Consider the following 22,477-nt stretch of genomic DNA (forward strand, 5'->3'; position numbering starts at 1 on the left):
CGCGAGAAGGCAGTAGGGTGGGAAAAGTAATACTCTTATAAGTATGATGTTTTTGGTTCCTATAAATATATCTACTTTTCGTTTTAGTCCCTTTAAAATTTTCTTTCAACTTTTAGTCCCTCAAATAAATTTCATCTTCACTTTTGGTCCCTCTTTTAAAGTAAACTCATATGTAGAATTCATATTTTTGAATAAAATTTTCCAGAAAAATTCATAATATTATAAGAATCTCTCCCAAAATAAATTAGAATTTTTTAACAAAACATGAACTTAATATGAATTTTTATATTTTTGACCGTTAAAAATTCATATTTAATTTATGTTTTGTTAAAAAATTCTAATTTTGTTGGGAATTTTTTTTACAATATTCTACACATTTCTGCACAATTTCATTAAAAAAATACAAAAATTAACTTACAAATAGGGACCAAAAGTAGTGATTGAAAAATTTATAGGGACTAAAAGTTGAAGGAAAATTTTAGAGAAATTAAAACGAAAAGTTGGTATATTTATAGGGGACCAAAAACATATTTAACATTGTTGGACTAATAAAAATAAAATCAAACATTATTTTTTACCAAGAAAAAGAGAAGTGCATATTGCTTGCCCTCGTCAATTCACTCTTTGGAGATGTGTAAGTGGAAGAAAGTGGGAAGTTGATAATCAACATTGTTGGTAATGTGGCAGAATTCAACAAAGAAAGTGGTGAAGGTGAGATTGAAAATTAAGGCATTAAATAGTGAATTCAACAAAGTGAAGGTGACATTGTTGGAAATGTGGCAGAATTCAGCAAACAAAAGCTTCAATATTGATTTTAAGAAAATATTCCATCTCAATATACTATCTGCCACTTATTTGATTGTGCCAAAGTATTATCAACTACTAGTACATGTTTGTAGTTGATAAAAGACTAGGGTGACAAATTTTGAATCAACTAGTGTGATGTACAACAAATTCTTCATAGCTATATTATGAACAAATTAACAAATGCTTCGAAGGGAAAACGGATGCACTCTATTAGCAGCTACAAGGAAGTGCCAACTCATTGGACTTTGGGCTGTAGATGCAACACATGAACCTTGATCTTGCTTTACCAGTTTTCTGTTCTTCCATGTTAAGCATCTATGCCTCAGCGATGGAGATCAAGGATTTGGGACCGTTCTTCATAGCTATATTATGAACAAATTAACAAATGCTTCGAGGGGAAAACGGATGCACTCTATTAGCAGCTACAAGGAAGTGCCAACTCATTGGACTTTGGGCTGTAGATGCAACACATGAACCTTGATCTTGCTTTACCAGTTTTCTGTTCTTCCATGTTAAGCATCGATGTCTAGTGTATAGAGCTTCTTTAGGTGGCTTTTTCTTCATCATAACCTTTCATAATCATATAAATCTAATGATAGGGAAGCCTGGATAGTATGTGATGAAACATGAGAGGCTGGTCCATGCTAGCCTTTGTCCTGTGACAGTGTGATTAATTTACAGTTTCATACATTCTTTTTGGGTTTAAAACAAGTGGGTTAGAAATATTATTCTTGGGTTGAAACCTGGGTGCTCAGGTGCATAGCAAAATTTTGAATGCAACAAACTATGAAAATAAAACTTAACCAGGTCTTATTAAAGACCAAGAGCAATGCTAATCAACTGTAGGTTGAAGACCAAGAGCAATGTTAATCAACTCTAAGAGTTCAAAATAAGAAGTAATTATACCATATAAAAGACAATCAGGAAAATACATTAATTTGGAGCTTCACGAGCCAATAACAATATTATAGAATTCAGAACATTGAGCATCTATAATATTCGCGGAGGATAAAAGCAACTGAAAATCGCACCCTGTCCTCGTCTGTACAAATACAAACTGCAAAGCTACAGAGACATTCTTGCAAACTACATAAAGTGAACAATGGAGTTGTATAAGCTGAATGGAAGTCCGGTTCGCAAAGGAAAATGCATATATTTTCAAAAACATTGTACTTTAAAAAATAACAACTACAAAATATGAACCCATATAATCCACAAAATGGCCGAACCTAAGCAATTCCATGATAGAAGTAGAATTGTTAAAAAATTTCCACAATTATTACAAAACATCTCAGAGGAAGCATCAGCATCAGAAAGATTTTTACTACAGTGAAGGTTGTATATTAGTAAATACCTACTAACCTACTTTCTGCGCTTAAGAGGTCCAGTCTTGAAACCACCCTTAGTTGGCTTACCCCAAGGAGTGCGGGAACCTTTCCCCCACCCACCACTACTCTTGCTCTTGCCCTCTCCTCCACCATGAGGATGATCAACAGGATTCATAGCCACACCCCGAACAACCGGTCTCCGATTGAGCCATCTGCTATGACCAGCCTTCTTAAGCTTGCGATCACCGTGAGTTGGATTAGAGACAGTACCGACAGTGGCCCTGCATCGAGTATCAATCAACTTTTTAACACCAGATGGTAATTGGACTAAAACGTATGCTGATGTGGGCTCTTTCAAGATCTTTGCATTGGTACCAGCTGCCCGAACAAGCTTTCCACCTTGCCCTGGGTTCAGCTCAATGTTGTGAATGATTGTTCCAATTCGCATTGAAGAGAGAGGCATACAACTCCCAATCTGTGAGTTTATATCGGAATACAACATCCTCTCGCGTGCCTCCTGAGGAATACCGTTTGAAACCTCAGCTAAAAAGACAAACAGAAGCAGCATAGTTAGATGCAATATTTTAAAATCCGAGCCGAAATTAAATGATTCAACTAGTTGAATTGTGAACCAATATTGTCCATGGTTCGGTTATTTGAACAGTTCAATCAGTGTTATTCCAAATCAAGTAGTTTAAAGCAGTTGAACCATGACCCAAATGGTCCTATGTCTGGTTCGGTTTTTGAAACATTGATCAATGCCATAATTGAACCTAAACCCCAAAGCTACATAATTTATTTCACTATGTTACTTTAACTGCTACAAGACACTATGAATATTGATCTAAACATTGGAACTAAGAGAATGAAAAAATGTAGAAAATATGCGAAAGGAGAGTACCAGTAGAGAAACGGCGAAGAGCATTGGTGAACAAATTGAATGTTGACGATGAAGCGCGATTTCTCAATAGTTGCAAAGCCATTCATACAAAAAACTGTCTAAAACAAAAAAGATCAATTACCAAAAAAAATTCATATACAATACAAGTTGCAACAGTTCATAGAACAAAACATGATGAAAAAAAATGAGGAAAAGAAAAAATGAATGAAAAAGAAGAATGTAATAAATTCAATTCATTGAAAATGGTAATTAGGGTTAAATTGAATTGCAATAGCGTAGATTCTAACACTGAAACTAACAAAAATGAAAAAAAAAAAAAAAAAAGATGCCACAGATCTATGAAACAAAATGCCCAAACCTTGTTAACTTTCACACAATTTGTGGCGGCCAACTCGCAACTCCGGCTGCGTTTTCCGGCAAGTAGAGTGCAGTTTTGCGACTCCAATTTGTGTCTGATACAAACCAAAGTCGATGGAGCTGCTGAGTTTTTTTGATTTAGGGTTTTATTTCAGATTTATGTTTATGATAGTAACACTCCCTAATTTCCACTTACACCCGTCGACACAAATTAAAAAAAATAAAAAAATCTAATTTCCAAAAATATATTTTTATGGTTTCTGTGTACTTTCCTCGGAAATCAACCGTCCACGTGAGCTTAGCTCACTTGAGAAAGGATCATGCATATTATATGTAGGGGTTGGGGTTCGAACCCAGAACACCCCACTTACTTACCTTTACGGTGAATTTCTCTAGCCGCTAGTCTACTTGACCAAAAAAAATATACATATAACCAAAGGTGATATTTGAAAAGTTAATATATGTGAACTAAATTGTTAACCATAAAAATTGGTCTTTCGACTACCATTTTTACTTATATTTGGTTGTGAATGAAGTATATTCTTTCAAAATTTAATCAATATGCACTAATGGTTGTGAGGTTTTTTACACTTTCAATTTACCAAAATTATTAAATCACTAAAAGTATTTGAGTTTAATTTTATGTATTTTAAAATAAAATGTGATATTTGATTTTTGATGTAAAAAGTTTTACACCAACAATGTATCAAAATTAACCTCTTTTCAAAAAGTACTTTCCATTTCATAAACATTTTTTACACACCACAATATGACACTAACATTGTATTCTAATGACATTTCATACAGATTTGGTTTTCTTATTAATTTTTTTTCCTAAATCCGACCAACACTAAAATTGAGTGAATTATTTTCTTAGGTGAAAATTGAGTGTATTTTACACTGTGTCGGATATGCAATGTCACAATTGTTTGTTGAAATTTTAGTGCTCTATTTATTTTAAATCTTTTTCAATTACTCTCTCTCTCTCTCAAACTTCATATCCAATTGTTAAAATAGTTCATCAAAGCTTGAAGGACTTTACAATTGTAAACAAAATATTTTTGGCCTCCAATATAGTGTGGACTTTACAATTGTATCCAACACTACACATTTATGTTTTTTTACTAAGCCAAGATTTAAATATACGGTCCAATAAAATAATCAATATACGGTCCAATAAAATAATCAAAACAGACTTAATTTGAGATTTCATATCTTGACAAATGAAACACTTCGTAAATCATCCTGGGACAAGAAACATAATTCTTGCAGCCTTTACTAAGTGGAAACAATCCCCAACTTGCAAGAGACTTCCAAAGTTTCAATAATGTTTCACAAAGAATAAGTAATGTGATATTCACATTTCCCATGAACATGGTAATTAACCTGACCAAGAAGTTGGTTTTGCAACTACTAAGACCTGGTTGACATTCTTCTTCTTGTATCTTCAATCTTCATGACAAGGGTAGAACCATGAAGTCAAGATTTTGGTAACTCGTTAAAGGGACATTATACAAGCGTTTGTAAGGGTTGGGGCAAACAATTTTGGAGTTCATTGATGCGTACGATGCAAGTTAACATCGCTATGAGACCGATTGACAATTGTGTATGCTGGTAAAGAAGATTAACAATTATAAATTCATAATAGAGCAATATTTGGGGAGGGGGGAAGGAGTAGGATGGCAGCTGAGAACTATCCAGGAAGAGGATTGTTGGACTGAACTCAATTTGTTTGATTTACTCACACACAAAGTGGAGGTGACTGGGTTTGAAATCCGATCATTGCGTCTGACCTAACAATTTTGACATTTTTTTCAGTTGAGCTAAGACTTATGGAATAACTGAACTCAAATTTTAATGGTACAATGCATAACAACAAACTCGTCTATGGAATAAAACAAAAAATATAAATTTTAAAATAAGAGAAAAGAATAGATAGAATAATTTGATACATATCTCTTGAAAATGAAAATAATGGAGTATAAATTACTCGTCAAATTGTCATGCTTTTTGCCTTTTTCTTTGTCTAAAACTAAACGTTACATTACGTAGCCAGAAACAAAAGAAATGGACCTGTCAATCTCATCATTAAAAAACATTGTCATCGTTTGTTCTGCTGTCATTATAAGCTCAAGCTGTATGTATAGCTGAATTCTCCAAATATCCAACCAACGCTAAACTGACCCCATCTATTGTATTATTTGTCGGTCGTGATTTCCACACACCAGAACTTTTTCCTTTTGTGATTGGTTAGGTAGCGACAAAATTTTATTTTCTATCAATTGATTTTGTAAAATTAAAGGAATCAAATATAAATTGATTTGTACTTTGATTCAATTATGTGTAAGCGTATGTTTGGATCAACTTTGTTTTACGATCAACGTGCCTCAGCGATTTTCTGAGACAACGTTGTCGTGATTTTTTTATGTGATTTTCACAAATGTGTCGCACATCTAAATATAATTTTACTCAAATTGCTGGTTTAAAGTTACTGAAATAAATTACGTAGGCAGAACCAATTCTACTTGAAATTCATCAAACACGTTTAAATTAGTGTTACACCTCTGGAATAAAAATCAAACATACATTTATTGGATAATTGGAAAATTGGAATTGTTTAATTGTTTTTCTTGTCACTCACCTTATACATTAATATATGAGAGAGAAATAAAGCTGGTAATGGGCCATGGCAATCCACATTCCCCACCCACCTTTTATTCTTTTGCTGACTCTTTCTTCTTCTTTACTTCTTCATTCATTCATTTATTCATATCATTTTCTCAACCTCCCTTTTTTTCCTTCTCATATTTTGGCTCTACTCTTCACTTCTTCAGGACCTTCTCTCTGGTATGTAATTGTCAAACTCCTAGATGCATTTTTGTTTCTTTTTGCTTCATTTTGGAGTGACACACACTTGCTTCTAGATTTTCGGTTGGTGTCAGATTTTCATGGATTTTGTTTCTCACTATCTTGCTCTATTTGCTACTTGCAAATTGAGCATACTTATTTGTTGTTATCTGTTTAATTGTTTTAATTTCTCTTATAAGTTTCTGCTGATTACTATATAATGTGATTCAGCTTCTAGTATGTTTGTAATTGTGATTCAGATTATAATGTACACGTTTCCTACATAGGCTAATCAATGTTTTTGAATAAGTAGGTCCAAGACTAGTAATCAGAACAGGAGTTTCAAAATATGTTGTTGTTCTCTTTGTCTTTTGTTTGTTTTGTACAGATTGGTTATGATTAATGTTTAGGATTACAGTTTTTGTAAAAAAATAAAAAGATTAAGGATTACAGGACTACTTACTAAGTTACTATAGCTTTATTGATGAAGTGATTTGCTAATTGTTTTTATATAATTATTAAACTATTCCCAGGGATATTTAATCTGAAAGAAGTTGCTTCACATCAATAATGGGTTCTGGTTTTTGGTTTAAAGTAATAGTTAGCTTAAGGAAATCAAAAGATCGCAGATCAAAGAAATCAAAGGTACAGTTCACTTCCTGTCATTTTTAGTTTATTTACTTGATCTCGGTAGGGTTAAGTAGCATGACTCTAATTGACGGTAAACCTCTATATGCGTTCCTTTCTGTCTTTGAATTTTGGTGGCCATTTATCTAATCATTTTGTATACTGTTCAGTGTTGTCGAATAGCAGCTACAGTGGCACTATATCGTAGCGGGATTTGAACAAATCATTTGTTCCGCGATACACTATTTAATACAATGTGTTGTCAAATACCGGCTACTTTTTATAGCGCTCTTGTGTTGCGTAGCAAATTTAAACAAACCATTTTTTCCCAATCTGTGATTGACAACAAAGAATTAATGTTATACCTTATTATAATTATGATTCTACCTTAATATCCTATAAAGGATAAAACTGTCGTAAGTAAAGCTGTCTCTAGACCAGGCATAGTCATTGTCCTGAATTCAAATGACCAACGTTTTGTACGAACGGAGCACTTAGCTGTTATAAATTGAAATGCAAGGTTAGTTTTGAAGACTTGTACAACGTAACTCAAGATTTCTGACTGCAATATGCATTTAAACCGTTATAATTATTTTTAAAATAAGAGTGGTAGAAGGTAAAGTTTTATCAGCATTTTGAATGATGTTGAATATGGGGCACTCTAAATTTTATAAAACACTCAATTACCTTGTTTTTCATTTAGGCTGCAGCAATATTTGATTGTTAGGGGATGACCTAGTTAGTATCTCAGTTTCCTATAGTAATGCCTCTGCATGCCTTTTATTTTTTCGATAAAAGGAATATCATTTATTAACCAGAATGTTTCTATCTCCATATCTGGCCACACCTGGGGAGTCAGGGTACCTTAGCTCCAGAGAAGCAAAGCGCTTTGAAGTCGAACAACTATCCTGGAAAAGAGTCCAGTGGTTTAGCAAATGGTATCCAAAATGAAAATCTTGAAACTATTGCTGCAACAAAGATTCAGACTGCATTCCGAGCTTACAAGGTATGCTGTAGAATATTTTTCTTTTCTTTTTCGGAGACGGTTCTTTTTGATGTTCTTATTTTGAAAGTGGATTTCTGAACTTTATGAATGAAGATTTAGCTCTATCTTGACACCTGTGCTTTGGTGAATCCTGGACTATTCTGTGCATTCAGCTTTTTATTTTAGACTCTTTTCTTCAGCTCAAGGATTTCATTAATTCCTACTAAAATAATTAGAGAATTTGGCTACTTTGAACTTTGGCAAAAAAGTAATCTACTGCGCAACTTCTTAGGGTCGGTTTTATATGTTGACTCCTGATTATTGTCATAATATGCATGATGTTTATGAATTTAGCCGGTGGATGCAAATGTAGGATTATGTTGCTTCTTTGTGATGGTAGAAATTTGTGTTAATATCTTCTGCCGCTTTTTATTTAGCACTGCTAACTTTTAAACCATTCAGGCAAGAAAAGCTCTACGGCGATTGAAAGGTTTCACAAAACTGAAGATTTTGACAGAAGGTTACTCTGTTCAAAAGCAAGCCAGTACAACTATAACGTACCTTCATTCATGGAGCAAGATACAGGGTGCGATCAGAGCTCGTCGAGTCTGTATGGTGACAGAAGACAGGATCAGGCGGAAGAAACAAGAGTCTCAACTAAAACTTGAGGAAAAGCTCCACGATTTTGAGGTAACCTTTAGCTTACCTTAATTATCTTTATATTTGATTCTGTTTTAAAAATAGTTTCCGTCTTATACAATTCCTCTGAACGAATCGTCAGTCTTATACTTTGTTTTGGTTATGCAAAGCCTTCGTTTTGGTTGTAAAGTGACAGACTTTTCATATTGTTAGATTTAGTTCTTGGAATTTTAGGGCCTGTTTGGTTTCAGAAAATATTTATTTGTGTTATATTGTTTTTAACTTTTAGTGGTTTCCTATTTTCAAATATATTCGAATAGAAAACAGTGAAAACAAATCGTCAAAGTTTCATATTTGTTTTCAAGTTTCAACATTCCAAAAGTGAACAATGTTCAAAATATGTGTATATGCATTAGGCAATATCCAATGGGAACAGTGTTAACAACTACTCCCCCTCCCCCTCCTCATACTTTCTTTTTCAACTCAGTATTTAATGAAAAATGTTAGTATAGTTAGTGGTATGTTGGGATGAGGATCAATTCCTCTCCCTCCTTATCGCTCTACTCCTTAATTCCCTTACTCGAACGGTCGAACCACCAAACCAGCCTTATATTCCCTAAAAGAGGATGAATGCTCGACCAAAAGACAGTACTACATGAATAAACAACTACTCCTAACAGCCTACTACTCTGCTACTTGTGAATCTGGATAGGAAAAATATAAAAGAGGGGTGGCGTGAGTGAATCTTACAACTCTGAGGGCATTGCAGTCACTGTGAGCTAGATAAGGGAAGTAAATAACAGACAAGTAGTTTATTACTATAAAAATTCAGTTATTGATGTACTAGAATGCTGAATAATAAATCGGTACTTTCACTGTTTTCAATGACCAATCCCCTTTTAAAAACACTGGATCAAATTATTTTGCTAGATATGTTAGTTAGTTCCTTTGTTAATCTTGTTCTGGACACTATATACAAAATAAATTACAGGTTGAATGGTCTGGCGGTCCTGAAACCATGGAGGAAACCCTTGGGAGGATACATCAGAGAGGAGAAGCAGCAGTAAAGCGCGAAAGAGCCATGGCTTATGCATTTTCTCATCAGGTAGGTCAATTTTAGGAATATCTAATTATTGTCGTTTTATCTGATACAATGAAAATAAAATGCATATTTTTATGAAATATATATAGTGGAGGGCAAACTCTAGTCAGAGTCTAGGTAGTTATGAGCTTGGCAAAGCTAGCTGGGGTTGGAGCTGGAAGGAACGCTGGATCGCCGCTCGTCCATGGGAAAGCCGTGTTGCTAGTATTAGCCCGAAGAAAGTTCAAAATAAGCAGTCATATAAGGTTCAAAAGGATAAAAACACATCAACATCTAAAACTCCAGTTTCAGTTACACCTCCTTCCTCCAATGCAAAAGGGACTCCTAAAGTGAGTACCAAAGCTAGGAGATTGTCTTATCCAACCACAGAGAAAGAGAAAACTGTGGTTGGAGGAGTGAAGTGAGTCCTCAGCAATGGCTCCTAAGATGAAAAACACAGTTTTTTGAAGTATAAAGCATGAGGAGAGTCAACTTGTGTTGCAATTGGTTAGAGGCCATATAAAGCCAACATAAGATGCCACTTTATTTATTCATTGAATTGCTTCCTATATGTGCATATGGTGTGATTTGTTGATTGATTCTGTTTTTTTTTTTTTCACCATTTCAATCTTGTACATTCAAAGAAGAGACAAATTAAATTGTAGATAGACAATATTTTTTTTTTCTTTCTACTTTATATGTTGTAATAGAAAATTCCTAAGATGTGATCATGTTGTTTATTTTGTAATGGTTTACTATTACTATATGGAGATATTTGTGCAGCCTGCTTCCATTTTCCATATATTTCACAAACAATAGCACACTACCTATCATGTGTTACAGATAGAAAATAAATTTTACTGTATTTATATTTCTATGGTTGTATCAGAATCCAATCCAACAAAGTGAGGCTCTTCATGCCTTGATAATTTAGTCATCACCTACATGGTGTAGCTACCCCACTATAGAGTCAGCTATCAAATTGCAAATTTGCAACTGATGTATTTTCATAAAAATTGCATGTGCAAACCAAACTTAAAAGGCTTAATTGAAATCAATTTATTTGTCTGCTTTCATGAGAGAGCTGCTTTAAAAGCCGGAATTTTCGATTGCAAAACAACATTGTGAACTCGTCACTTGTCCTTGTGTCTTGTAAAGCTAATGTTCAACATGTGATATATCCAATTATCCTGTTGCTGAGGCAATAGTAGTGCCAACATAGCCTTCCAACTAGAAGAGCAAGCAATAATGTAGCTTTTAAGACTAATCTTGAAACAGAAGCATTAGAACAAATTATCCTTATCAACAGTGTATTTTTCACTATCATATGCGAATTAGTAGTATACTTTGAGAGTAGTGTACGATAATATAAAAGAAATAATAATAATTTTTTGGCTAAAGTGTAACTTTGGCCCCCTGTCTTTCAAAAAGTTGCGATTTTGGCCCCCTAAGTATGAAAACTACAATTTTGGCCCCCTAAGTTTTAGCCCCATTGCAAATTTGGTCCTTTTGGTCAATTTTGACCGGTCAATGCCCATGTGGCATGCCACATGGGTAATTATTAAATTAAAAAAATAAAAAAAGCCACTTAATCATTTTTTAATTAAATAAATAAAAAATCTAATTAAAAATATTTAAAAAATCAGGAAAATTGAAAAATTAATAAAAAAATTGAAAAAAATTCTGAAAATTTAAAAAAATGATTTAAAAGAAATAAAATAAAAATAATGAAAAATTCTGAAAAAAATAAAAAAGATTAAAAAATTCTGAAAAAAATAAAATTTCAAAATTTTCTGAAAAAATTAAAATTCTGGAAAAATGAAATTTTCGAAATTTTAATTAAAATTCTGGAAAAATTCTAATTAAAATTTTAATGAAAAATAAAAATTCTGGAAAATATTTAAAAAAATTTCGAAATTTTCATTGTAATATGCATATTTCGAAATTTTCATTGTAAAATTCCCGGTTTATAAATACACAAAAATTCCCGGAAAAAAATACTAATAAAAATTTCGAAAAATACACAAAAAACCTAAGCTCAGTTTATAAATACACATATTTTTTCCCTTATTCTCGGTTTATAAATACACAAAAATTTTCGGTTTATAGATACACAAAAATTCCCGGAAATTTTTTTGGAAATAAATACACTGAAAAAACCTAAGCTCGACATATATACTAATGAAAATTTCGAAATTAATTTCAAAAATGATTAATCATTTTAATTTTTTCGAAAATTTCGAAATTTTTTAATATTTTTTTCAATTTTTTCATTTTTCCATAATTTTTTAATATTTTCAGAATTTTTAATCTTTTTTATTTTTTTCATTATTTTTCATTTTATTAGATTATTTTATTTTTTTAAATTTTCAAGAATTATTTTATTTTATTTTATTTTTCAATTTTTTTATTAATTTTTCATTTTTCCAGAATTTTTTAATATTTTCAGAATTTTTTAATCTTTTTAATTTTTTTCAGAATTTTTCATTATTTCTTTTAAATCATTTTTTAAAATTTTCAGAATTTTTTTCAATTTTTTTATTAATTTTTCAATTTTCCTGATTTTTTAAATATTTTTCATTAGATTTTTTATTTATTTAATTAAAAAATGATTAAGTGGCTTTTTTTTATTTTTTTTTAATTTAATAATTACCCACGTGGCATGCCACATGGCCATTGACTGGTCAAAATTGATCAAAAGGACCAAATTTGCAATGGGGCTAAAACTTAGGGGGCCAAAATTGTAGTTTTCATACTTATGGGGCCAAAATCGCAACTTTTTGAAAGATAGGGGGCCAAAGTTGTACTTTAGCCTAATTTTTTTTAAGAGTGGGGAGTTGAATTGCTTAACAATTAACATACTAATATTTTTCATTTAAAAAAAAATTGACGAGTTAAAATAAATACTTAAATATTACATTGGAAATTAAAGATGACATTCATTTTAAAATAAATTTATTTTATTAATGTGACACTCATTTTAAAACGAACGCAATAGTATGAAAATGTATAGTTTTGGGAAAATTTGATTTTTCAAAGGTTTGACAGTTTTACGGTCTTGTTTATTTAGAATTTTACTTTTTTTTAATTATAGAAAATATAAAATAAGCATTGGAAAACCATCTTATAATTTGTTAGTTGGTTAATTTATTTATCTTTGAATGAAAAATATTAATATGTTAATTATATGTTAGTATTTTTCTCATTGTTAAGACTTAAATCCAACTCAAATTTAACATACACAATTGAAATACAACTTAAATTAAACTTTGGATAAATTTTCAATGTAAAAGTTGGGATTATCATGTGTGAATGAACAATGAAATTGACAAAAATATAGTAGTAACCGTAATTTTGACAACTTCACGTTATTATACACATTTATTTTTTTGATTTTGAAACTTGAAAATAAAACTAAAATCGTTAAAAAAAATCTTAGAAACACTCTTTTTCTAACACTATTTTTAACATTTACTCCCTTCGTCTCACAATAATTGTCTCTTTAGCATTTTTTCTTTTTTTCAAAATAATTGTCACTTTAGAATACCAATGCAGCATTTATTATTTTTTTCCATTATTATACCCTTATTTATTGAATTTCATCAAACTTAACTACTCCACTAACTACAATTAATAAGGGTATTTTAGTAAATGATATTAATTTTACCATTGAAATCAACACAACTAATCATTTCCTTAATAATCGTGCACAAACCTTAAACGACTATAATTTAGAGACGGAGGAAGTATTTTTTTATTTGGTGAAAATCATGTGAGTCTCACCACTTTATAAGGAATCGATTTCTCATGTGAGTCTCACCACTTTATAAGGAATCGATTCCCAATATGAGCATGAAAGAGAGTTAAAAAACAGTAAATACTCCCTCCGGTCCTAAATATAAGCAAATTTCACTTTTTAGGTTCATTCAATTAATGATGTATGTGGTTCATATTATGGATCACATACATCATTAATTGAATGAATGTAAAAAGTCAAATTTGCTTATATTTAGGACCGGAGGGAGTAGTTAATCAAAAACCATTAGGATAATTGGTCCCAAAAAAAATCCTATATATACCCTACTTTTTCGCAATCAAAAGAGCCGTATCTTCCTTGTCATCTCTGTCTTTCCAAGTTCCATGTTCCACGCACGAACCCTTGTCTGTTGAAATCAGAAACTAGATTTGACAAACGACAATGACTTTGTAGAATTAAGAATATGTCTTCAAACGAGGTACGAGGTTCACAAAGGTTACAAACATTACTTCATCACCTTAAATCACCTTCCAACAATTCCATCTCCACCAATTCACTCAAAGAAACTTCAATTTACAAACAAAACAAGAGAGCAGCGGTTCTTATTTGTTTATTCGAAGGTCAAGATGGTAATTTGCGTGTCATTCTCACACAGCGTGCTTCTTCTCTCTCAACTCACGCCGGTTAGTTTCGTGTCTGACACATCTCAGTGTCACATGTGATTTACTTTCAATTAATTTACTTTTTAAAATTTCATTGGTTATGTGTCGTATCTGGTGTTGGTGTCCGTGTCGGTGTTTTATAGGTGTTGTGTTGTTGCAGGTGAGGTTGCTTTGCCAGGTGGCAAGAGAGATGAAAGTGATGCTGATGATGTTGAAACTGCTTTAAGAGAAGCTAAAGAGGAGATTGGGTTAGACCCTTCTCTTGTTACTGTTGTCACTCTTCTCGAACCCTTCCATACTAAGGTACTACTAATTTTTATTGTCTACCACTAATCTATTAAACTTGTTAATATTTCAATTCATTGCTTAGTCCAACATTTTTTTCTTGAGTAAACATGTCCTGATAAACTAACAAACGGAAGATACATTCAATGACCAAACAGAAAAAACATTTGAGGGCCAAATTGACTAGCAAAAGACACATTTGAAAATGTTTTTATAATTTTGATACGTTGGAGGACTATACTGACAACACCTGACAGATCCAAATGGTTGTTTACACTTTTTTCTTTCTACAAGTAAGAGGGTGTATTCTTCTAATGGGTTGAAGTTGAACCTTGTATAATTTAAGTGAGTGGATAGGGGATGTGTTTTTGTTGATCTGGTCATTAGTCCATTTTTGCTCAAGGATTTTCGAAAAAGTAGCATCAGATCTCGTGTCGTAAATGGTAATGGGAATGCAAGTATAGTGATGTGCAAGTATATTGACATGGCAGATTCTTCAATGCCTCAAGGTTTTAGATAGAAATGTGGCCTACTAATCTTTTGTTGATCTTGATTATTAAGTTTATTGTTGCTCTGTGTGCTCCCTATATTAAATGGATATGAATCTCGCTCTAAAACACTAGCTCATAAGATGAGAGTGCCCAAACACACATTTACTGTATAGATCCAATCCAACACTTCGGGAACCATGGAACATTATTTAATATACATGGAAGTAAGGTTATTATCTATGTAAATAGGGAGATCGTTAGGCATTGAATGAGAGTTGGGGCCTTTGGGAAGAAAGGTTTGTTATATCTTTGGAATTCATGCTTATCCCTATATCTTTGTAATAAATTATCGCTTAATATTATTTCCCCCACGAAATTGGAGGCTTTTCAGGATAAAACTTAGATGTTCTTTTTATGTTCACCTTGTCCACTTCTAGTATCACTGCACTGCTAGATCTAGTTTAATTGGATCTTCTGTGGGATTTGCAAATCACTTGGAATCTTAATTTACTTTTACAAATTCCCCTGTTGATCTCAACACTTGTTGCCTGAGTTCCAATCAATGTGATTCGTTTGAAGTCAATATTCTTGATCAACTATTCATCTTTCCTGCCAATTTTATTTATAATAATACCTGAGAACATGATTGATTATGTTTAGTTCGGCTATTCTAGTATACCAGTACCATACCAACTTCCCTCAGAGTCACATTATTGATGTATCGAATACTGAGAATATCCATGTATCCTAATATCTTTATATAGCTTAAACTCGTGCATCATTGCTGGCCCTGTGGGATCAGACAGAATCATTAAAGTGTAGAATTGTCAATGTTGGTCTTTTCATAACTCAATTCCCTTACAAAATTATTTAAATTGCAGTACGGCATCACTATAATACCAGTGGTTGGAATACTGTCCAACAAGGATGCATTTTCACCAATTCTAGATTCGGCTGAAGTTGAAGCAGCATTCGATGTTCCTTTGGAGATGTTCCTCAAGGTTTTGATACTCCAGTTCTCACTTTTTGTGCTCTAATATTTTTGGTGTAATATTTCTATAGTGTTTGACATGATCAAATGCAAATGAACTTAATTTCTTACATCAATTCTTGGTTTGAATGCAGAATGATAATAGAAGAGCTGAGGAAAGAGAATGGATGGGAGAGAAGCATCTTGTACATTATTTTGATTACGAGGTAGAGGACAAAAAGTATGTGATATGGGCTATAACGGCTGCAATTTTAATTAGGGCTGCTGCCCTTTTACTTCAGCAGCCACCAGCTTTTCTAGAGCAGAGGCCTAAAATATGGGGAGGAATTACTGAAAATGACATGATAATACTACAGAGGAGCAATTCACAATTGTGATTTTATTTATATTTCTTTAAGTTTGCATTTACCTTTCCAGATGAAGCTGTACTGCATTTTTTGGCAATAAAAGTTAGGTAAAAAAATTATAATTAGAATTGGAAGAGGGAGGTTTGGTGGATTCAAAATGCCAATAACCAAAAGAAAAGTAAAGTGTATGACGTTGTAAGTAATGATCCGGATAACAATCCACATGGAAAAAAGAATAAAAATGGAATTGCACAGCAAGCTATTTCGGTTAAACTACCTCCAGGAATCACGGAGAGGCCGGTGAGCATTCAGAAGCGAATAACAAACTCATGCATGATGGCTCAGGTGTGAGGGCCTATAAGAATGAGAAGGGAAATAGAGATGGGTGTGGAATATTTGGATCAATTCTCTTTTCTCTGGATTTTATTCTTCTATGTTTCTCTCATATCTGTGTATAATTCAATTGTTCAATTCCTTCTGTTGTTGATCTGAAGCAAATTGAGTTAAACAACACCATCACTTATCAACTTATCAATTTACTTGTTAGTATTCATTACAGACATTCCCACTAATAATATGAATCTTATCAAGTTGATCATTATTGGCGTTCATTTTGCTATGAATTTTCTGGTATTTAACCATCTTGATTTCAAGGGGAACTTATTAGTTGAGTCATGGAACCTTTTCATGAATTCAAGTAGATGTTGACTTGGTAACAAGCGCATGCAAGTATGCAAATGTTGCAGATGCTATATTGGCGAATGATTATCAGCTGCATCGGCAAATAATAGTGTGGATACCCTAAACTAAAAGTGATGCTATTTGAATATAAAAAATTTAACACTATATTGGGATAACGTGTATAAAAGTACATCACTTATCAGTGATGACATGAGTGAGGGCGGAAAAAATGTTAGAAAAACAATTCCAACCTTCTCTAAACCATATGTTTATTCGATAATTTTATTGTTCAGATGATATTCATGTAAAACTAATCAACCTGAACACAGATTTATGACATTATCATGTTAACTCAATTCTCAGATAACATGTCCATGTAGATGATGAATTTGATAGAAAATCTGAAATACATTCATTTTTCCATTAGCAATTTTGTCACATGATCATTCTCACTGAACCATCCATTAAAGGAGTGCAAGCGTTAATACTTAAAGCTTCCAAGAATGATTATCAAAACAATTCACCAGATGCTAGATAAAGTCAATTAGTCAAATTACATTCGCTTTGGTGGTTGAAAGCTTATAATGTCAATCTTGGTTTAAACTCTCGTATGTGGTGGTCGAGCTCTTTTGTTTGTATAAGTCATTTTGTTTCTTCTGTTTTTGGTTATGTACTAGCTGTAAACTTTTGAGGTTCTTTATGGCACACCTTGTGCTATTAATGAATCTCATTGGTGTTAATATAATCCATTTTTGTTTGTTAAAGAAAAAATGATTATCATATCACTATGTTTCAATGTTTTTATCCACTTGACCCACTACTTTATGTTCATTTTTCTAGAACTTCAAGGAGTTTCGATTTAGTTAAAGAATCATGCAGCTTGATTCAAATCTTATAATATATGATATGATCACTGAATCCCCCTTACTACAACACATAACCATATCAGGCTATAAATAAATATAGTATAAGAGAAGGACTGTTTTAAGTAAATACATGGAATATCCTGTATACAAGAAATTTATGAATGTTACTCATGTTTAAAGACCATAAAATCCGCCATAGGAAAGGTTAAATTCTAAACAATGAAGTAGAAGCTCAACAAATACCACAGCAGACAAACTGTTGTATCTATCATCATCATCTTCAGCTGAATACTTCATAAAATTTCTCTGTAACAAGTAAACCTGAATCTATTGACTCCAATGGATCCTTTCTAAGACGGTGTCTCAAGCAGTTAGGGATGACAGTAGCAATATCCTCTACAGTCACTTGGTCTCTTCCCTTAAGAGCAGCCAAAGCTTTAGCAGCTCTGTTTGATACTATGTCTCCTCTCAATCCATCCACATTCAACTCTGCACACACCCTAGAGATTTTCACCTTGAGATCTTGATCAATTTGGACAGACGAAAGTATCTTCCTTGCCGAGGTAATTTGATCTGTGAGCTTCTCCTGCTCGGCTTTGTAAGTCTCTCGAAATTCCTTTGGATTCTTGTCAAACCTAGCTCTCTCCTCTACAATCTTCACTCTCAGCTCAGCATCCCTAACAGTCCCGACTTGAGCATGCATTCCAAATCTATCTAATAGTTGTGGCCTGAGCTCCCCTTCTTCAGGATTTCCCGAACCAATTAAGATAAACCGAGCAGGATGCGAGATAGAAATACCCTCTCTCTCCACTGTGTTCCAACCTGATGCAGCAGAATCCAACAACACATCAACCAAGTGATCATCCAAAAGATTAACTTCATCAACATATAAGATTCCTCTATTAGCTTTAGCTAATAGTCCAGGCTCAAATGCCTTGACACCCTCAGTGAGAGCTTTTTCAATGTCGATTGTTCCACACACCCTATCTTCTGTAGCTCCTAATGGCAAATCAACCATGTTGATTTTGCTCAACACAATGGAAAGTTGCTCCCCTTTTATAACTCGATCTCTCACTTCGACTCCCATGACTTCTGGATCTTCTGGGTCTGAGTTATATGGATCACCAAAAACAACCTTAATTTCAGGAAGTAAATCGACCAATGACCTAACCGTAGTTGATTTCCCTGTTCCTCTATCCCCCATAATCATTACACCTCCAATCTTTGGATCAATCACGTTAAGGAGAAGACAAAGTTTCATCTCATCCTGTCCTACTATCGCAGCAAAAGGGTACACCGGCCTCTGGCTTTCTTTAGAAATAGTATTCAGACTCTGGATATCAAAAGTTCACAGAGTTGGCATATTATCAAAAACACACACGAATAATAGTCAAAATGCCAAGACCCTAATCCTTTACTTCTAAGAACCTAACAAATGCATGAAATTAGTATACTTTGGTCCAATTTGAATTAGCTTGTAAGTTGTAACATTATAGGTGCTTCTCAGATAAAATAAGATTATGATTCTTCACTAAAAGCAAAGTCTTTCTAAGCTTATTAGATTGCAAAGTGCAAACAAGTTAAATGAGAAGGCTTTTGAAAAACAAAATGTTCCTAGAAAATTCTATCTGCAATTGCATATCAAGTATTTGGACACTATTGTTTGGATAAACAACTTAATTAACAACTTATAGCATAATCGCTCATCACATAAGTTCTTATGTATAAGTCGTTTCTATAATAAAAGATAAAATAAAGTCAAGCTGTTTTCATATAAACTATAAGTTGTTTTCTAAGTTATCTTATAGATCTTATTGATATTAGCTGAAAATAGCTTATGAACATGTGATAAGTTGTTTCCATAAGCTCCCCCAAACGGTCGCATCAGTGTTTATGTCAGCAGGTATGCTCAAATAAGTCAATCCAAACAGACTTATATAAGTTTAAAAAAGTGCAATGTATAAGGCAACACAAATATCATATAGTTTGAAAAGTGTATATTCATTCAATCCATAATTTGCTAAAATAGAATATCTTTTAGCTAGCTACAGTACCTGTTCTACAGAGTTAACTTCAGTGGCAACATTAACAACAGGGAACCTAGACTTTCCCTTTGTGCTACTAATTCCAATTCCTCCATAAAGCTTTCTACTACAGTTTTGCCCTGCATCAATGTATATTCCAACAATCACATAATGTCCAAAACAAGAAAAGCAAAGGAAAAAAGAAGACATGAAAACTGTGAAGCAATATATACAACATACCTGAGGTTAGAGAGAGAGTGTGAATGGAAGGGTTGGAAGGAGAAGAAAGGTAACGTGAAGGAAGAAATGCAATGGAAGAAGTGCCTAGTGTTGTTGAAGACATAGTTGAAGGAGAAGAACACAAGTTTGTGTTATGCAATGATATGCTTTAACTAACTCAAGTTTATGTGTTTTATGGCAGATGGCATGCTTCCTATTGGCCTCCCACCATCCGGATAAGAAGATAGATAGATTTCCTTCTCTCTCTCTTTTTAGCAGTATAATATGAATAAAGGGGGTGTAGTTCACAAGTATATGAGTGTGTTGTTTAGTACTCCCTCTCTCACAATTATAGTATCTTTAACATTTTTTCTTTTTTTCAAAATAATTGTCAATTTATAATACTAATTACTAATACAGCATTTTTTTTACTATCATATTCTTATTTATTAAATTTCATCCAACTTAACTACTTCATTAACTACAATTAATATCATACTCTTATTTATTCAATTTCATCAAAATTAACTATTTCACTAACTACAATTAATAAGAGTGTTTTAGTAAATGTTACTAATTTTACCATTGAAATCAACACAATTAATCATTTCTTTAATAATCGTGCACAAACATTAAACGACTAATATTGTGAGACGAAGGGAGTAATTATAGAATAGGGTAAAAGATAGGCTAAATTGCAAATTTAGTCTCCCAAATTTTACAATTTGGCGATTTTATGTATGTGTTAACCTGATTAAAATCAAAGGGGTTCTCGTTTTTGCAATTGAGGATAAAGTTAAAGGGTCAAAATTATTATTTTCAAAAGTGAGGGGGCCAACATTGTCAGATTACGAAACTTTTAGAGGTTAAGGATGTGTTTGATTTGCTAAAAAATGAAAGATATGACAACTTCAGTTGTACTATATTTGATTTATAAAATTGTTTCAGGGACGAGACAAAAACTGAAATTCTTGTCGTTCACTAAACCACAAAACAACTTTTTTTATCTCACGTACAAGATGTTTAAAATACCAAAGTAGCTCTTTGTCCACCAAAAATCATTCAAGACCAAATATTATTGAATATCATAAAATTTGTCATATGTTAGTTTGGGTTGTGTTGTGTTGTTATGTCTTGTGTTGTTTTGTCCAATATTACTCTTCAGCATATCAAACGTACATAAAATTGTTATATATATATATATATATATATATATAAATTGTTATATTATTTTTAAGGAATATTTGTTATATTATTGTTGTCATTGAAAAATATAAATATGGTTTATTGAGTTTATTACATTTGAAATTCACAAATATCTAGACTTATAATTTTTTTTATCTATATCAAAAAAATTATATCAAATATCGTTTGTAATTTACACGCAAAATTTCTATAAATATATATTTGATAATCTACAAACGTTAACGCAATAAAAAGAATGGAAAGACAGGCACGTGAGTGCCCGTCTTTTCGCTAGTTATAATAAAGAAGATGGGTTTTTCTTTTATGCAGACGAAATGACACTTATAACCTATTTTGATGAAAGCACAATTTTGGTCTCCTATTTTAAGTTTTTTGAACAATCCATGATTTTGATCATTAAATTTGATGATGTGACAATAAATCGTTCACTCTTAGCCATTTGTATAATGAATAGTACTAGCAACACTATATTTTGAACACTTTCTCTAATATTCACTCTCTTATTGGTTTAAATCATTGTGGGTCTAAACATTGGAAATAGAACCCACACAAATTGGTGGAACATACATTGATTCCATCAAATAAAAGAATGATTAAGAGTGTTCAAAAGTGAGTGTTTCTAGCATTCCTCTTTTATAATTTCAATTGATATTGTTTTAATTTTGTCTTTTTGGTCGACTCTGAATTTAACAACCTACTCTAAAGTTAATGTATCTTGTTAAAAATTCAATCTAAATACAACCGTTTTTTGTTAACCAAACTTTCTCATATAAATAGGATCGGAGGAAGTATTTTTTTAAAAACTCTCATGCAATTAGACAATCTATCATAATTTATTAAAATAGAACCTCAAACTATTTTGTTGACATCTCATCATTTCATTTGCCAAATAATCAAATTTGTTCCAAATCTAAAATTCAATTTGTCACCCTTAAAATTGTAGAATGGGTTCTCCATTCGTTTCATTTGTTGGTACTCCATCCATCCCAAGTTGTATGTCGCTTTGGAAAAAAATTGTCACAAATTATGTCGTTTTACAATACCAATGAAACAATAATGTTACTTTTCTTATTATATCCTTAATTATATTTATCACTCTCTCTTCTTTCAATTCTATAATATATTTTTTCCATACCATTTATTAAGGACAATTTTGTAAAACAACTCATAATATCTCTTTTCCACACAAAATTAATTATATTTCTTAATACGTGTGAAATGTCCAAAACATCATACAATATGGAACAGAGGGAGTATATACTTTTTTTTTTATAACGGATTTTTAGAGTGAGGGGATGGTGCCCCAGTCTAAGGCAGGGAAGACCTTCGGGCTCAAAGAGCGCTTACAAATGTATTTACATTTACCTCCCCTCCCT

The 22,477-nt window shown here is 32.4% G+C and overlaps 4 protein-coding genes across 6 annotated transcripts; 2 read left to right on the forward strand and 2 right to left on the reverse strand.

The window, feature by feature from the left end:
• Positions 1–1,940: 1,940 nt before the first annotated feature.
• On the reverse strand, positions 1,941–3,515 carry LOC146944035 (Ribosomal protein L2 family). 2 transcript variants are annotated; one of them, XM_085742408.1, is made up of 3 exons: positions 3,395–3,515; positions 3,037–3,130; positions 1,941–2,678 (listed from the first exon to the last, which is right to left on the reverse strand). In XM_085742408.1, exons 2-3 carry the CDS (start codon positions 3,116–3,118, stop codon positions 2,170–2,172), a joined length of 591 nt encoding a protein of 196 aa, XP_085598534.1. In that variant the 5' UTR covers positions 3,119–3,130; positions 3,395–3,515; the 3' UTR covers positions 1,941–2,169. The 2 variants fall into 2 exon arrangements, with proteins under 2 accessions (XP_085598534.1, XP_085598535.1); XM_085742409.1 differs by having other exon boundaries at positions 3,037–3,134.
• Positions 3,516–6,057: 2,542 nt separating this feature from the next.
• On the forward strand, positions 6,058–10,354 carry IQD9 (IQ-domain 9). 2 transcript variants are annotated; one of them, XM_085742411.1, is made up of 6 exons: positions 6,058–6,246; positions 6,790–6,885; positions 7,727–7,873; positions 8,315–8,542; positions 9,483–9,596; positions 9,683–10,354. In XM_085742411.1, the coding sequence occupies exons 1-6, from the start codon at positions 6,073–6,075 to the stop codon at positions 9,995–9,997; spliced, it is 1,074 nt and encodes a 357-aa protein (XP_085598537.1). In that variant the 5' UTR covers positions 6,058–6,072; the 3' UTR covers positions 9,998–10,354. The 2 variants fall into 2 exon arrangements, with proteins under 2 accessions (XP_085598537.1, XP_085598536.1); XM_085742410.1 differs by having other exon boundaries at positions 6,129–6,237; positions 6,773–6,885.
• Positions 10,355–13,677: 3,323 nt separating this feature from the next.
• Positions 13,678–16,703, forward strand: LOC146944037 (nudix hydrolase 15, mitochondrial-like). Its single transcript, XM_085742413.1, has 4 exons — positions 13,678–14,012; positions 14,152–14,294; positions 15,649–15,768; positions 15,893–16,703. Exons 1-4 carry the CDS (start codon positions 13,793–13,795, stop codon positions 16,133–16,135), a joined length of 726 nt encoding a protein of 241 aa, XP_085598539.1. The 5' UTR covers positions 13,678–13,792; the 3' UTR covers positions 16,136–16,703.
• A 941-nt stretch (positions 16,704–17,644) lies between these two features.
• Positions 17,645–20,059, reverse strand: LOC146944038 (magnesium-chelatase subunit ChlI, chloroplastic). The gene is made up of 3 exons (XM_085742412.1): positions 19,917–20,059; positions 19,707–19,816; positions 17,645–18,985 (listed from the first exon to the last, which is right to left on the reverse strand). Exons 1-3 carry the CDS (start codon positions 20,017–20,019, stop codon positions 17,933–17,935), a joined length of 1,266 nt encoding a protein of 421 aa, XP_085598538.1. The 5' UTR covers positions 20,020–20,059; the 3' UTR covers positions 17,645–17,932.
• Between the last annotated feature and the right edge of the window lie 2,418 nt (positions 20,060–22,477).

This window comes from Medicago sativa, chromosome 2 (assembly GCF_051527215.1).
Source record: "Medicago sativa cultivar Bolivia chromosome 2, Bolivia_mono, whole genome shotgun sequence".
Classification (NCBI taxonomy): Eukaryota; Viridiplantae; Streptophyta; class Magnoliopsida; order Fabales; family Fabaceae; genus Medicago; species Medicago sativa.

What these genes read in the sequence shown, in the direction of transcription:
- LOC146944035 (XM_085742408.1), bottom strand. Translation starts at nt 3,118, where the DNA reads ATGGCTTTGCAACTATTGAGAAATCGCGCTTCATCGTCAACATTCAAT. An exon ending in TCTTCGCCGTTTCTCTACTG is followed by an intron (nt 2,679 to 3,036) that starts GTACTCTCCTTT and finishes TTGTCTTTTTAG; the next exon opens with CTGAGGTTTCAAACGGTATT.
- IQD9 (XM_085742411.1), top strand. Translation starts at nt 6,073, where the DNA reads ATGGGCCATGGCAATCCACATTCCCCACCCACCTTTTATTCTTTTGCT. An exon ending in GCAGATCAAAGAAATCAAAG is followed by an intron (nt 6,886 to 7,726) that starts GTACAGTTCACT and finishes CTGGGGAGTCAG; the next exon opens with GGTACCTTAGCTCCAGAGAA. An exon ending in CTTATGCATTTTCTCATCAG is followed by an intron (nt 9,597 to 9,682) that starts GTAGGTCAATTT and finishes AAATATATATAG; the next exon opens with TGGAGGGCAAACTCTAGTCA.
- LOC146944037 (XM_085742413.1), top strand. Translation starts at nt 13,793, where the DNA reads ATGTCTTCAAACGAGGTACGAGGTTCACAAAGGTTACAAACATTACTT. An exon ending in TCGAACCCTTCCATACTAAG is followed by an intron (nt 14,295 to 15,648) that starts GTACTACTAATT and finishes TTTAAATTGCAG; the next exon opens with TACGGCATCACTATAATACC. An exon ending in CTTTGGAGATGTTCCTCAAG is followed by an intron (nt 15,769 to 15,892) that starts GTTTTGATACTC and finishes GTTTGAATGCAG; the next exon opens with AATGATAATAGAAGAGCTGA.
- LOC146944038 (XM_085742412.1), bottom strand. Translation starts at nt 20,019, where the DNA reads ATGTCTTCAACAACACTAGGCACTTCTTCCATTGCATTTCTTCCTTCA. An exon ending in CACTCTCTCTCTAACCTCAG is followed by an intron (nt 19,817 to 19,916) that starts GTATGTTGTATA and finishes ACATTGATGCAG; the next exon opens with GGCAAAACTGTAGTAGAAAG. An exon ending in AAGTTAACTCTGTAGAACAG is followed by an intron (nt 18,986 to 19,706) that starts GTACTGTAGCTA and finishes TTTGATATCCAG; the next exon opens with AGTCTGAATACTATTTCTAA.